A 16,401-nucleotide genomic window follows, 5' to 3' on the forward strand; every position below is an offset into this window, starting at 1 on the left:
TCAGATATTAACAAAAATCTAGATGGCATACTTTATTTGTACTACTGGCATTTTATGCTGATTAGCTGTTATGGGAACCCACATGAGCACAAGTTCAGAGATGTAAGAAACAGTATGAAGTTAGCATTCAGTTGTTGGGTTTGCCAAAGCCAAAGCCAAATAGCAGATTTTGGCTCAGTGGCAATGCCAAATTTTGATACCTGTCTAAATTTCATACCCTCTTTTTACTCTTCTAGTTTGACACAGGGGCTAGTTTTTCTCAGCCTTCAACTTCAGCTCTGCAGTGGCTGCAGCTGTTTTCTCTTTTCCTGGCTTCAGTGAAACCTTGAAAGACTTTCACTTCCCTCCTTTTCAGCTGGCCCTCAAGACTTCCCTTCCCTTTACCCCATCCTCTCAGGACAGTTCCCTACTCGCTCTGTGGATGTCAAGGAGCACCAGAAGCAAGGCCCAATCCCTAAAAATAAAGCTATTGGAAACTGAGCTAAAAAGTCAGGCCCTGCCTTCCATAAAAGAAAACTGGAAGCAGAGTCTGGCCCTCAGTGAAGGAGCTGTCAGGAACCTGGCAAATGGTTCAGCTCTCCAGGCTAATGTTCAAAGCTGTGACTCTAACATCCTGCCCAAAGAGTAGGTTTTTTTAAAAAAAATTTGTACAAGGGACCCAAGACTAGCAAGACAGGCTGTCCTTGTGAGGCCGATGTAGGTAGGGAGGCAGAGGAAGGCCTCCGTGCCTCACCACTAGGAGCCAGGCAAGCCGCATGAAGGAACATGCAAATGCCTGGTGCCTACAGAAGGCCTGGCAGGTAACATAGATGTTGAAGCAGATCAGGTGTAGGATCATACGTAGGGGGAGTGTTGGTGACTGTGATTACCTGGACCTTTCATGTCCCAGCTAATGGCCAAACAAGATACATTGTAAGGCTGAGTCCGTAAGATAGGTTCTGCCAGCAGGGGCACCTGTAGGTGGTTTGCACTGTCACACCATCAGCTCTGGTACTCATGGGTGAGCAGCTCTTGCCAAAGGAGAGGCTCCAGTTTGATGAAGTTTCCTAAGCAGCTGGAATTCATTACAGCCTTTATGGAGGAGGTAGCGTGGCTACTTGGATTTCCAAAGCCAACTGCAGTTCATGTGACAGACTAAAGGTGAGGCAGATTTGGTTTTTGAGTTGAGTGAGCAGGTACCTCAAACTGAGAGTAAGGGCTCAGGGTTTTCTTAAAAAGGATAGGTGCTTGAAAATTCCATTCTAGTTATAATAGCGGCAACTCATGAGGTAAACTGTTCTTTTTTCCCTCTTCCACCATCTCCCCTTCTCATCTGTTCTATCATCTTCCTGATGCCCTATAAAACCCAGAAACGTTCCCTTGAGCCTTAAAACTATTCAGGAAGGAGGTTGGAAGAGCTGGCCTTGGCTCATATAGTCACTCTTGCCCTGTGTGTTTTAAAGGTACCACCTGATATCTGGGAGTTCATTATACACAGAGAGCTGTTGCCAACAAGGTCAGCAGAACACAGCATTAGAGAATACTGGTTTGGCTCTTGTCACACCACCTGGGATGAACAACAGGGTGCCGACCAGAGTGAAGCAAGTAAGGTGCTCACTGCCAGGATTATGCACATGCAGATTCTGTCTTTATTTAAGATTTTCACATTTTGTTCATTATGGATTTTTTGCAATAATTTTATTTTTAAAAATATTGCATTTGAATATTGCATTTGTCTTGATTACTGAGCTTCTGACATCTTTTAAAATTTATACCACAGGTGACTATCTCCCTCCCCTCACCTTAGGTCCAGCCCTGAACACCTTCACAGTTGAATCAAAAGCTTGAACCAGTTGTCAGCCCATCAGTACCAGGAAACTTCTGGCCTTGATTTTTCCCTCCTTCTATCTTCTGAGAATTTACCAAAGCCAACAAATAGAAGATGCAATAATTCTTTTCTTTATATCACAACCTTTGATTTAGAGTCAGCTTGTATTTCTATACCTATTGGTATATCACCTAGCCTAAAAATGGGAAATACTTTTTGTCTAATTTAAAGATTATTTTAGTTGAAAAGAATCATAGTGGTTAAAGTTGGGTGTGTTTGTCCTTTTACTGAACTGATATGATCTAGAATGGGATTAACTCTTCGGGCCTCTCACTGTTGTGGCCTCTCCCATTGCGGAGCACAGGCTCCGGACGCACAGGCTCAGCGGCCATGGTTCACGGGCCTAGCCGCTCCGCAGCATGTGGGATCTTCCCGGACCAGGGCACGAACCCGTATCCCCTGCAACGGCAAGCGGACTCTCAACCACTGCGCCACCAGGGAAGTCCTGGGATTAACTCTTATGGCCACTCTACTCACGTGAACTTTGCAAGGATAAACCACTGTTGGGGTATGCTCAGTTTTTGTCTAGGATTGCCAGATGTTTGATATTGAACTCCACAGCTCAGTATTTTGGCTTCTTATATGCTAAGATGAAAATGAAAACAAAAGTGCATATACAAATGAGGGATTTTTCTCATTAAAATTTTTTCTTGATTGAGTCTTTCTGAGCCTGTGTCTCAATATTTCTGAACCCTTGCCAGCTGGAAGAAAGGACAAACAGCTGTTCTAAACTGCCAAGAAATTTACTTCCAGTAGTGCCAAGTGTAGAAGAGGGAATTTGTATCTGTTGTATATTTCGCCTTTGTCCTTGGAGTGATTATTTTGATGAGCCCTCTTGGTTGTGCAGATTTAAGCCAAATAGCTACCAGGGAGAGCTCCTGATATTGAGTAACTATGCAAATACGTCAATCAGATTCTGTTTAATAGTGACAAAAACTGACCTGGGAGAACTAGTATATTCTTTTACATAATCACAGTAATTTAATAATTTTAGTTATTCTTAGGAGATACACACTGAAATATTTAGGGGTGAAGTGCCTGCATCTTTCATATGGTTCATCAGTAATTGTGTGTGAGGGAGAGAGAGAAAACAAATGTGGCAAAATGTTAACAATTGGTGAATCAAGTGAAGGATTTGTAGAACTTCATTGTACTATTTTTGCAACTCTTCCATATGTTTAAAATTTTTCTCAAGATGGAAAGTTTTAAAAACAGATTCACATTGTAGATAAATGCAACGTGAAAATGAAGACAAAAGTGCACATACAAATGAGGGATTTTTCTCATTAACAATTTTTTCTTGATTGTGTGAGGCTTTCTGAGGCTGTATCTCAATATTTCTGAACCCTTGCCAGCTGGGTCTGTATACATGAAAATGTATATATAGATACATCTGTATGAAACATAATATATATATGTGTGTATATATATATACACATATATATGTATGTATATATATACATACATATATATGTGTGTATATATATATATATATAAAGCCTAATCTATCAAGGACACAGAACACCAGGGATTCTTAGTGTCTGCCAGAATTTTAAAGCCAGAAAAATCCACCTTGATCAATTGGGGGACAAGCTAGTAGATGGTATGATACAAGAAACAGACAGGGACCATAGCTGTATGGCTGCCTGGTCCTTAGCAATATGTTTCCTAATTCAGAATCCAATCTGAGCTTGAAACCAGGATCATCACTGCCTTTAGTTATAATCTCTGTGGGTTTTTAAGCGGCCTAGGTTGCCTGATACATGCTTCTCGGCCTTGAACTGGAGCTGCTTTGTCCTGTCCTGGAAAATGACTCGGGTTTTAGTGATGGTGAAATTGACATGAATGCCTTGAAAGCTATTTGTTAATTTATTTCAGTATTGTTTCTGGTTCCAGAAATTTATTTATTAACCCTCACATCAGTCCCTTCAATTTTTAAGGCCCACTATCTATGTTCAAAGCAAAGAGAATTATCCAGGTAATTCACACAAGTCTTTCTTCACTGTTCTAACCCCTTTTTCCTAGAAATTTACATGCCACATTTCTTGCATGATTCCCCCTCCTTCAACATCAGATACACATAAATAGTGGGTGTTGAAAGGAAGAGGATTGTATGAGTTAATTACCACCAGCTGTCTGAAAGCTTGGTCATAATTTCTTTCCTTGAGGTTTTGGTTACAGCTGACAGATGAGGCTAGCTAGTGAAGTGTGAATAAACACACACACACACACACACATACACACAGTCCTCAAGACAGCGGGAGAAGTTTTGAGATAAAGGGAGGAATACAAGATGGAGGAAGTATCGACTTTTTTGTCCCTAGAACTCCATCCAGGAAGTGGGAGAACCAGCTTATTCAGCTTCCTTGCCAGTGCCTTGGTCTCATATGATAAATCAGAGAGCTGAGAAATGGAAAATCTGGGTCACTGGCCTAGCCCAAGAGAGCAGTTTGGAGCAGAACTGAAATTAAAATTCACAACTTCTATACAGGGTTGGAATCCTGCCTGGTTTGCAAACATTAACAAAAGAATAGCTATGATTTACTGAATGCTTAAAATGTGCTGGGCAATGAATTAAACACTTTTCTTGTATTATTTCATTTTGTTCTCACAACTACCCTATTAGGTAGTCATTATCATTACACTTATTCTAAAAGTGAGGAAACTAAACCACAGAGTTTAAGTAACTTGTCAAAATCACAAAGCTGGAAATTGACAGGGCTGATCTGAACCCAAGTCTCCCTTAGCCAGTGACATCAGCTCCGCTGCACAAATGAATGGGACCCTAGGCAGTCACTCAGAGGAGACTGGGAACATTTCTCCTTCTACCAATGAAAATTTAAATTTTAAAATAAAACTACTGTCTTTTGCAATCCTAATATATGATAAAGTTTTTTATCCCTAGCATCCTTCAGGACCCTACTCAGACACTACCTTCTTTATGAAACCTTCTCTAATCAGATTTAATTAATCACTCCCTCCTTTATGTTCCTCTTTGTACCTTTATAGTAGCACTTACATAATACGATTTGTATTACGGTTTGATGAATGCCTGCCTCACTGCCCACACTAGATTTTAAACATGTAGTACAATGCCTAGCACATGCTCTGTAAGCATTTGTTGAACCAATGTTGAATTGAATGAACTAAGGTAACTAAACTGTCCCTGAGTTTTATCAGCTTGTGGGAATAAATGAAGTCTCATGAGCATTAGCTACCTTCGAACTCCCACCTTTTCATTTAGGAAATGAAGTATTTTACAAAGCCCCCTTCCCCATCACAAGTATTTCTGCTTATCCCAAGGAGTGTTTCCCAGTCTCTCATAAACCCTTCCTGGTTTTGATTTCTGTTGCTCTGAGGCACAGCTGCCACTTACTATGTATAGTCCCCAGAGTCAGACATCTCCCCAGCCCCTGTCCCACTCCAGCCACTGAAGGGCAGGTCTTTCAACTCATATAGTACTTATAACCTTTTCTCTCCAGGTTACTTGCATGGCCTGGGTAACCAGGTACATCCATCCAAGCCTCAATTCTAACAATTAGATTCCTCCTTTGCACTAATAATACAGAAAACAGATTTGAATTTATGAACTCTATTGGACAGTTTTTCACCACGTGAAGCTCCAGTTTTACTATACCTGAGAACCTATTTATTTCTCTTACTGGCCTATCATTTAGTCTCTATAAGGCCCCATTTCCTCACTTATAAAAGGGGGTTGCCTTGCTGGCTTGCTCTCTTAACACTGCTGTGTTTGTCTTCATTGCACTTATCACCATCTGGCATATTGTAGTTATTTCTTTGTTTATTGTCTGTCTATCCCAGTAGACTGTACACCCCATGAAAACAGGGTCTTCGCTGGTTATTTTTTTTAACTGCTGTGTCCCTAGTATATAGAATAGCACCTGACACATAACTGTCCTCAGTATTTTTGAATGAATGAATGAAACAATGTATCAGAATTATTGTGTACATTTTAAGGCATTGCTCCAGTTGTCTATTTCTGCATAATGATGTACTTCAAACAACACCATTTTATTATATCATGTGATTTTTGTGGGTCAGGAATTTGGACAGGTCTCAGCTGAGCAACTTGTCTGCTTCATGTGGCATTCACTGGGTCATTCAGTAGTATTCAGCTGAAGGCTGCTCTGGAGGTCCCAGAACAACTTCACTCACAGCAGGCATAGAATCCGAGTGATGCCTGGTGCCTTCATGTGGACTGCTGGGTAATATTGAATATTTCACAAGTGGTCTCGGGGCCTCTCCTCAGTGTCTCTACAGCAAGGTAATCAGACTTCTTTCATGGCAGCTCAGTATATCAAGAGACCTAGGTGGAAGCTGACCCAACCTCAGAATTTATGACCTCACGCCACATTCTATGGGTCAAGAAAGTCACTAAAACCAGCCCAGGTTCAAAGGGAGGAGAATTAGACCCCATTTCTCAATGGGAGAAGTAGCAAAGAATTTTCAACCATCTTTAATCTATGATATTCTTGCACCTTTTGGCCATAAACATTACTATATGCATTGCTTACTTCCTCCCAAATCCCCCAGAAGTTTCATAACTTTTACTGTGTCGGTTCAGAAGTCCATAATCTCACCATCTAAATCAAGTTCAGGTGAAGAGGAGCCTTCTGGGGGTCTGTCCTCTGGGGTTTTTTTCTTTGAGTCATTCTTCTTTTTTCATAAGAAATGGTCCTTTTTTTGCAGTTGGGTAACTTTCTCAGCCTGCTTCCCCTCAGTAGCTGGTTGAAGGTCCAAAGGTATCTTTTCATGCTGTGCTGTCTTAACCCCTTTCAGTCCTTGCTGCTACAATTTGCTTAAAAACTTTGAGGGGGTGGGCTTCCCTGGTGGCGCAGTGGTTGAGAATCCGCCTGCCGATGCAGGAGACACGGGTTCGTGCCCTGGTCCGGGAAGATCCCACATGCCGCGGAGCAACTAAGCCGGTGACCCATGGCCGCTAGGCCTGTGCGTCCGGAGCCTGTGCTCCTCAACGGGAGAGGCCACAACAGTGAGAGGCCCGCATACCGCAAAAAAAAAAAAAAAACCACAACACTTTGAGGGCATCTTTTGTACTAATTTATAATCAAGTCTCCTAGACAGAAGACATAACACTTTTTATTCTGAAACAAGGTCTTCTGTACCTTGGGCTGCCTGAGAGCCCGCTGTAAAATAATGGGCCCTTAAAATTGTAGAAGCTCTTTTGTCTAGTGGAAAGGCACACCCTTAAGATTTGTACTGGCCTCTTTGTTTAACTGAAATGGTATATGAGGTGCCACCTTAAACCTTCTTGAGGTCTTAACCATGTGTCTAATAGTTACATCTTGGATTTGATTTTTTTTCCCTGAGACTACTTCTTATTTTGAAAGCTTTTGCTATTTGGAGAAACTGAAGATGAGAGAAGCAGTTTGCTTTTTGAATCTAGCAAATCCTGGCTATATTTAACCTAAATTCTGCTTAAGAACTGAATGGTTCTTTTTTTTTTTAGCCCATCTTTTTCTATCCATAACTTATCATATGTGGTTAAAAGCAACCAGTTAGTACGTTTGAAATTCTGCCTAAAAATTTCCTTTGCCAGATCTGCCGATTCATTAGGTGCATTTTCTATTTTCCACATTCCCACGGGTAATGGTTTTGCTAAATTTCTGCTAGTATATAACACAGGTCATTTTTTGTTCAGCCCCCAATAATATTTTCTTCACTGTCCTTCACAGTCTCTCTAGCAGTCTCCTCAGTGTCCTTCCAGCTTTCACTAACCCTCTCCTAGAGTCTTTCCAGCTTCTGCTGCACCAGGTCCCAAAGGCACTGCCACCTGTGTTAGGTTTCTGTTATAGCAACAACCCACTTACAGGTACCAAATATGGTTCCGCTATCTATTGCTACTTAGTAAACTACTCCAAAACTTATGGCTCAACGTGAAAAACATTTTATTAAATCTCATGGTTTTAGGGATCAGTAATTCTAGCATAACCCAGCAGGGCAAATTTACTCCATATAACCACAGCTGGAGCTGCTCGATTACATCCAGCTGATGGCTGAACTGATCTAGAAGGTCCCAGACTGCTTCACTCATATACCAGACACCTTGGTGGGAACTGCTAGATGGTGGGCTCAACTAGGCCCCTCCCTGCCTCCATGTAGTGTCAGGGCTTCTCCACGTGGTTTCTGTAGCATGGGAGTTTGTTATATGGCAGCTCAGGGCTTCAAAAGCAAGTGCCTTCAAGAGTCTTGCATGAAGGCGCAAGGCTTTTCTTTTGAATTAGCCCTGGCAGGCCCAGACATCCCTTATATTGTATTCTATAGTCAGTTAAGTCTAAGGCCAACCAAGATTAAAGGGGAGGAGAATTAGATTCCATCTCTCAATGGGAGAAGAAGGAAAGAATTTGTGGCCATCTTTACCACAGACACTCCATCCTTGCCTGCAGAATGATTCCTCTCTGCAAAGGACATTTTTTAAACCCAAGGTTAGAGAGGTGGACATGGAGCTGTGAGAGACAAAGGAGACATCTGCTGACTAACCAAGTCAGCTGAGCCAACTGCAGTGGGCAGTGAAATGACAGACGCTGCAGACATCGTCCTCCTATCTAAGTCTCAGTGAATGTTAGGGGTCAAAATCAGGGAAGCAGTGCACATAGTGAGTGGTTAAGCATGACGTTATGGAGCTAGACTGGTTTCAGATCTTAGCTTTGTATACTTAGGCAATATACTTTACCTCCCTGTGTCCCACAGTAGTCACTTACAAAACAGAGTTAACCAGAGCCTATCTCATCATGTTATTGTGAGGATGAAAGAAATCGGTACATATAACACTTTTAGAAGACAATATGGCAAAAATATGTCAGACATGGTTATGTTTATTATTGCCTTATAGTTCATGGAGTAATCTATATCAAGAGCAATAGTCCTGAGCTTCCCTGGTGGTGCAGTGGTTAAGAATCTGCCTGCTAATGCAGGGGACACAGGTTTGAGCCCTGGTCCAGGAAGATCCCACACGCTGCAGAGCAACTAAGCCCATGTGCCACAACTACTGAGCCCTCCTGCCACAACTACTGAAGCCCGCATGCCTAGACCCCATGCTCCATAAGAGAAGCTACCTCAGTGAGAAGCCCACTCACTGCAATGAAGAGTAGCCCCCACTCAACACAACTAGAGAAAGCCCGTGTGCAGCAGTGAAGACCCAATGCAGCCAAAAAATAAATAAGTAAATAAATTTATTTTAAAAAAGGAATCTGCCTGCCAATGCAAGGGACATGGGTTTGAGCCCTGGTCCAGGAAGATCCCACATGCCACAGAGCAACTAAGCCCATATGCCACAACTACTGAGCCTGCACTCTAGAGCCTGTGAGCCACAACTACTGAGCCCACGCACCACAACTACTGAAGCCCACGTGCCTATAGCCCGTGCTCTGCAACAAGAAAAGACACTGCAATGAGAAGCCCACGCACTGCAACAAAGAGTAGCCCTCACTCGCTGCAACTAGAGAAAGCCCATGCACAGCAACAAAGACGCAATGCAGCCAAAAATAAATTAATTAAATTTTTTAAAAAAAGAGCAATAGTCTTTTTTACCCAGAGTCCAGCTGGGGAGAAGGAAGGGAAAGGAAACTTTAAAAACTAAATAAATGGAAGGTAAAAGTACCACTGGAGTATTTGGAGCTGAGTATGAAGACAGAGGTACTTTGCTATTTTGTGTCCCTTATCATCAACTTAGACATTTCCTGAAGCACAATCAATTGACCATTTCAAAAGCAGCGTACTCAGGAAAGAATAACGTTAACTGGTTTAATTTATCAACATTATCTATCCAGATTCTTTGAGTTCTAATCCAGAAAACTAGGAGAGATATGCAAAAAGGAAGATGTGTGACTTTCTACCATAATGATCCATGGGATCTATAGTCTTCTCTCTGCCTTGGTCTCAAAATGAGTTAAAAAATAAAATGAAATGAAAAAAATTTTTAAAAGTGTGTCAATATAGACCACATTATGCTGCAGTAATAAATAGCCCCCAAATCTCAGTAACTTAATACAATAAAAATGTATTTCTTGCTCATTCCACATGTTCAATTTGGGCCAGCAGGAACACTGATCATCAGAGTCATTCAGAGACCTCAGCTGATGAAAACCTCATCTTGACAAATATTGTCTTTAAGGATCAATACAACAGTGGAAATTGACAGTGACTGGTAGATTTTATTGTTGTTCCAAAATACTCACCCCTTCTGCACTCTGTGGGCAGAGTGTACTTTTCTGCACCAAGGACTCTGGACTTGGCCATGTGACTTACTTTGGGGAATGGAATATGGCAGAAGGGACGATGTGTCCATTCTGAGCAGAGATTTTAAGAGATATCACAGTCTCTGCCAACTCTTACAGTCCTGTACTCTACCATGAGAAGAATATTCCCCAGATATCCACTGCTTCTTCAGTGGGGGTCCTGGAATGAGAGCTACATGAAGCAGACTTGAACCCATGCCCAACCAAGCCATACCTGAACCACAGATCCTTGAGTCGAACTGGATGTTTGTTGTACAATGCTGGTATTTGGGAGCTCTTTGTTAAGCAGCATTGTTTCAGGAAAAAGAGGAATAATACAATGACTCAACACAGCAGGATTTCATGACTAGCTACTACAGATAATGGTTTTCAAGTAAGCATATAAAAGAGGAATACTACTTACTAGTTAGTATTCTGAGAAATATAAAGTAAAATGAGATATTAAATTATTTATATACTATATAGATAGATATAGACAGATATCTAAAATACCTTATTACTATTAAGTTATTTGTTATCTATTAAATAAGGAAAAATAAAATGATAAATCCTAGTGCTCTTGAAGCTGTGCAATATGTTAAAATTAGAAGGTCCTTTTATCCTAAAATTCCTATACCTTAAGAAGTTATACTAGGGAAATAATTCAAAAGACTAAAATAATGAAGGTTAGGAAAACTTCATTAAGGCATTGTTTATAAGAGTCTAATATTAGAAACAGCATAACTATGCAGTAATAGAATATTATTAAGTAAACTATGGTTACATTGATTTATATAATATACAATCATTAGAATAATAAATATGAACATTCTCTAACAATATGGACAAATATCTAATAAATGAAAAAGAGGATATAAACATGTCTAAGCTGTACGTAATTGTAACTATACAAATAGGTATGTAATATATATGGATAATAATTGTAGGGAATATGGAGAAATTTAAACTGTTGTTCTGGAGGAGTGGATATGTGGGTGAATATTTTCCTTTAAAATATAAGACAAGGGGCTTCCCTGGTGGCGCAGTGGTTGAGAGTCCGCCTGCCGATGCAGGGGACACGGATTCGTGCCCCGGTCCGGGAAGATCCCACGTGCCGCGGAGCGGCTGGGCCCGTGAGCCATGGCCGCTGAGCCTGCGCGTCCGGAGCCTGTGCTCCGCGACGGAGAGGCGAGGCCACAACAGTGACAGGCCCGCGTACAAAAAAAAAAAATATATATATATATATATATATATATATATATATTATATATATATTATATATATATGACAAAAAGATAGTTCTTTTGACAATACATTTAATTTTAAAAACAAAAAAAATTTCTTTTTTCAATAATATACTCATGTGTAAGAGAGAGTCAGCATTTGGGTTAAATGATATATTTTTAAAAGACTGGAAAGAAATTAAACTTTTAACATTGATTATCTCTGGGTATTATGGGTAATTTACTTTCTATATACTTTTCTGTAATTTTCAAATCTTTTACAATGAATGTGTTCTGAACTTAGTAAACAAGTTATTTTAAAAATGAATTAGCATATTTTCTAGCCTCGCTTCTGGGACTCCACAGTTTATCTAGTTAGTGCTATAATTTCTCTAATGCAGCACATGTCTGTCTGGCTGTAGACAGAGTTCCTCTCCAAACTCAGTAGCCCATAATTTGATTTGAGACAAAACTAAATATAGTACCAACTTTGGTATGGAAGATGGAACTCTGACTCTCCCTGCTCCCCCTTTTTTTCCTTCTTTCTTTTTTGGCTTCAGAGGCAGCAGGAGATTTTTTTCTAGAGAAGTGACCTGTGAGCCTTGTCAATCTGGACAGGCTTGACCTTGTCAATCAGGTCAATCTGGACCTTAAAACATTTCCTGGAAACATTCTAAGCTCAGGAGCAGTGTGGTCTTAGGTACTAGTTGTGTTGAGGTTGGGGGGTTCTAGACTAGGGGCCTTTCAGACATTTCTTCTGAACTCTCAAATGTTTTAGTGTTACCCTGCCCTCCCAACCCTTATTCTGTCCTGATAATTAGAGGAACTAACCCAGGAGATGGGAGGCAGAATGATAGTGTGCCCCAACAATCCAGGCTCCCCACAGTCTCAGCAATACTTAGGCATGCTAGGCTCCTTCCTTAGTTAGACTCAGGATACCTGAGAGAATCAATTCATTCTAGAGAAGGCTTGTTGGTCTTTTGTTCAGAGGACATGTCTCCGGGGCCACACCATGTAGAAGACGGCCTGTATCAGAGCCTTAACAGAGACCTGCAGCCTTTTTGTTCTCAAATTTATCATCTGTGAAACGAATACAACTAAGTCAACATTTCCACATGTGGGCACTATAAAGCTTTCTGCAAATTAAAAAAAAAAGGTCGGTGGTAATGCTAATAATAACAGTGATTATGTCATAATAAAAAGTTTTTATTTTAGAGCTAAAAAGGAGCTTCAAGGCTGTAAGCCCTTTAATTATAGCATGTCTGACATGTCTAAACTTTGTTACATAAATAGATGATACAGGGTCTCAGGCAGCACCATCTCCAAAGAGCCCTTTCCCATGATCTTAGAACAGTTATTGGGAAGATCCTAGATCCTGATGGCCACTGTCTTGAAGCTTTTCTAGCATTCTGGGAAGTTCAGGAACCCTCTGCCCTCTTGAAGCTAATGGAGGAGCCCAGTAGCCTCTGTGCTTGGGAAATTGAAACCCAGGGAGAGAGAATACCATAAAATCAGGATGTCTGAGATGGAGGCAGCTAATAAGGCTGCGAGGTTTTGTAAGGATGCTTCCCTTGCTGAGGAAGGTTCTTGGTCTCCGCATCAGTGGTGACACTAACATATCAGATCTCTAAGAAAATAACATCATGTCCTATGAGCATTTAGTGTCTGCATCTGCATTCACCCAGGATTGCACCTAAAACCTTCCTAGACTCCAGCTCTGGCTCTGGGGTTACCTGTGGGTGGGGTGATGCAGGCACACAAAAGGACTTCCTCTCCAAATTTTCCCGACAGTTGGTTGGTTTTTTCCAAAGCCTCTCAGTGGGACAGGCAAGGGACAGAAGGCTGAGTATGGAGGCCTCTGAGCTCTCTCCTCCTCTGCCAACATCATCCAGGCAGGGAAGAAGGAAGGGTGTGTTCAGGCGGCGGCGTGCAACCTGGGCCGGCTCGGCCCCAGCACACTGGCTGTGGGGAGCCCCGCCTCCCCTCGCGGTTGACAGCTCAGCTGGTGCAGAGCAACTCGTGCCAGCCAGTCGTGTCTCAGACTGGGAGTGTGTGCGCACACCGCGGGCTGCCTCTGGCCCCAGCTCCCAAAACAGCTCCGCGCGCCGCTCCGCTCTACGTCCAGCTTCCTACTGAGAACAGTCCCTCCCTTGTGTCCGTAGCACCGTTAGCTGGAGGTTTGGCCACGTCAAATCGGTTTTCTAAAAAAGCGGGTAGCAGAGCTCTCTCTTCGCCGACACAAAAAGAGGGAGCTGGGGAGGAAAGGTTCTTTGCGCTGGAGAATCGTGGGCCAGGCTTCTCATTTTCCCAGGCTGCTTCCACTCCCGGGTGAGGAGCGCCCCGCAAGTAAGGACAGCGCCTGGAAAATGGAGCAGACATGGACAAGGTAGGTGAGCTGCTTCTTCCCCCCGACCCCCGCCGCGTTCCGGATTTGGTGTCCCTCCACCCCACCCCACCCCTGCCCTTGCGCCCTTTTGGAGAGGTCGCCCCTCACCACTAGGGGCCTTTGAAAGCTTCTCTTTCGGTTGCCTCCCCCTCCCTAGTTCCCGGCCTACTTCTCTTGGTTCTCCTGCACATGTTCTGTTCTCTGGTGTTTTCCTGCTTAATGAATCTCCCTTCCACCTAATCTTGATGTTAAAGATATCCAGTGAGGCTGCCTGGAAGTTTTTGTAGAAATGTTTCTCTGTCTTATAACTGTTCCACAGATGAGAGGGATTCCCCCAGGTCTTTCTTTAGAGATACCTTTGATTTCAGCTATCTTGAAAAATATCAGATTCCTTCTCACTCTGACACGTTTTCCTACTCAACCTCTACTAGTCACACAAAGGCAACGGACTGAGTGAGTAGAGCCTGCAATGCTCATCTCCAGAGTCTCCAGTTGGAACTGATGCTGGGAGAGGAAAGGAGAAAGAAACAAACCAGGGTGCCCGTCATTGCTCAGGCTTTGTCGAGGTCGGAGTGACAGCTGCTTTTAGGTCAGATTTTGGAGATGCACGGTGGAATTGTGTTTCCTTCATGCCCCGTTGCTTCCCCCCTACCCCCAATATACTTTAAAATAGAGCTCATTCAAGGATAAGAGATGATGTCTTGAGACAAAGACTTCATTTTTGTTTTTAAGGGGGGAGGGTGATAGAAAGGCTATTCAGAGGTGTTTCTGTAACAGGTAGGCCTCCATCTCCAAGATTTAGCTTTGGAGAACTGGAGCACGGCCAGATGCGTGTTCTGAGTCCTAACAGAGGGCAGACTGTACTAACACAGAAGGTAAATGTGGGGCTTAACAGTACTTTGGAAAAGACCTGGCGAATCTTAGCTGATTGTTCAACAGGAGAGAACCGTATAATGTGAACTTGGAAGAAAGGGCATATTGAAGATTAGAGGGTATTGATAAGAAGTTCACTATCTAGATTTACTTTTTGCTCTTTTCTCCTCTTCACAGGCCTCTCCTAGAGGCTAGTGCTCTGTTCTGAGCATCACTAGATAAAAGGAGTGCAATCAAGAGACACGAGGGGACTGAGAACCATACTTGAGGGGTGACCAAAGGACCTGGGGCTCTTTAGTCTGGAGAAGTAAAGACTTGGGGTGGGGACATGGATATGGTAGCTCCCTTCAAATATTTGAAGAGCAGCTGGTGGTAGAGGGATTAGATCAATTAGATTGATTTGGAATCTCCTAGGAGGACAGTACAACAAATTGGAGCAAGTTGTGAAGATGCAAGTTATGGCTTACTGTAAAGGAAAAGCTTTCTAACAAGTGACCTGCCTGGACAGTAAATAGGTTCCTGACCTTGCCTATAATTATTCAAGCAAACACTAGGTGACCATTTGATGGTAATGAGGGTGAGTGTATCATGGATTCTTGCTCTCTATCAGTGTTTTTCACACTTAAAGTATTATTTATTAACTTGTTCCAACTTTAGATATAGCCATTTCAGACAAATTCAGAAATAAGTTAGAAAAAACACAAATCATATGTTTATAGTTCAATTAATTTCACAAACTGAGTATACCCATGTAATGGGCACTAAGATCAAGAAAGAGAATAAAACCAGCACCCCTGACGCCCTCATGACCCCAAGAATAACCATTATCCTAATTTTTAACACAATAGATTAGTTTTGCTTGGTTTTGAACTTTGTGTAAGTGAAATTATCCACTGTGTACTCTTTTGTATCTGGCTTCTTTCACTCAATCTTATGTTGTGCAAATCTTCCACATTGTGTGTAGTTGTAGTTCATTCATTCTTGCTTCTATATAGGATTCTATCGTGTGTAGATATATCAAATGTATTTATCCATTCTGTTGTTAATGAGCATTTGGGGCTATTATGAATAGTGTTGCTATGAACTTTCCTGTACATGTCTTTTGGTGAACATATGCACACATTTCTTTTGGGTAAATACACAGAATTGCTGGGTAATAGGAAATGCATGTTCATCTTTTGTAGATACTTCCAAATAATTTTCTAAAGTGGTTATGAAGAGGATATTCAAAGGGCTGAGATACAGCGTAAAGGTGCTCCACATCACTGGTCATTAGGGAAATGTAGATTAGAACCACAATGCTATTCTACTATGTACATATCAGAATGGCTGAAATGGGGACTTCCCTCGTGGTGCAGTAGTTAAGAATCCACCTGCCAATGCAGGGGACATGGGTTTGAGCCCCGGTCCAGGAGGATCCCACATGCCGTGGAGCAACTAAGCCCGTGTGCCACAACTACTGAGCCTGTGCTCTAGAGCCCGTGAGCCACAATTACTGAGACCGTGTGCTACAGCTACTGAAGCCCGTGCGCCTAGAGCCCATGCTCCTCAACAAGAGAAGCCACCACAATGAGAAGCCCGTGCACCTCAAGGAAGAGTAGCCCCTGCTCACCGCAACTAGAGAAAGCCTGCACACAGCAATGAAGACCCAACGTGGCCAAAAATAAATTAAAAAAAAAAAAATGAATGGCTGAAGTGAAAAAGGCAGAAAATAACAAATGTTGCTGAAGTAGAAGAGTCATTATGTTCACACGTTTTTTTCTATCCCTACCCTCAGTGAGAAATGTCTTTACATTA

General features: G+C 42.1%; 1 protein-coding gene across 20 annotated transcripts in view; it reads left to right on the forward strand.

Annotated features, from left to right (window-relative positions):
• The window catches only part of LOC131761076 (myomegalin), a 223,919-nt gene that overhangs the window by 16,383 nt on the left and 191,135 nt on the right, over nucleotides 1-16,401 (forward strand). For 2 of the 20 annotated variants that reach the window (XM_067034368.1, XM_067034466.1), the window contains exon 1: nucleotides 13,341-13,731. The exons of the other annotated variants lie outside the window; for them this stretch is intronic. In XM_067034368.1, coding sequence (XP_066890469.1) covers nucleotides 13,712-13,731 — 20 coding nt within the window. In that variant the 5' untranslated portion in view covers nucleotides 13,341-13,711. Of the gene's footprint in view, nucleotides 1-13,340; nucleotides 13,732-16,401 lie in introns of those variants that run through there. 20 annotated transcript variants of the gene reach the window in all.

Source organism: Kogia breviceps, chromosome 1 (genome assembly GCF_026419965.1).
Source record: "Kogia breviceps isolate mKogBre1 chromosome 1, mKogBre1 haplotype 1, whole genome shotgun sequence".
Classification (NCBI taxonomy): Eukaryota; Metazoa; Chordata; class Mammalia; order Artiodactyla; family Physeteridae; genus Kogia; species Kogia breviceps.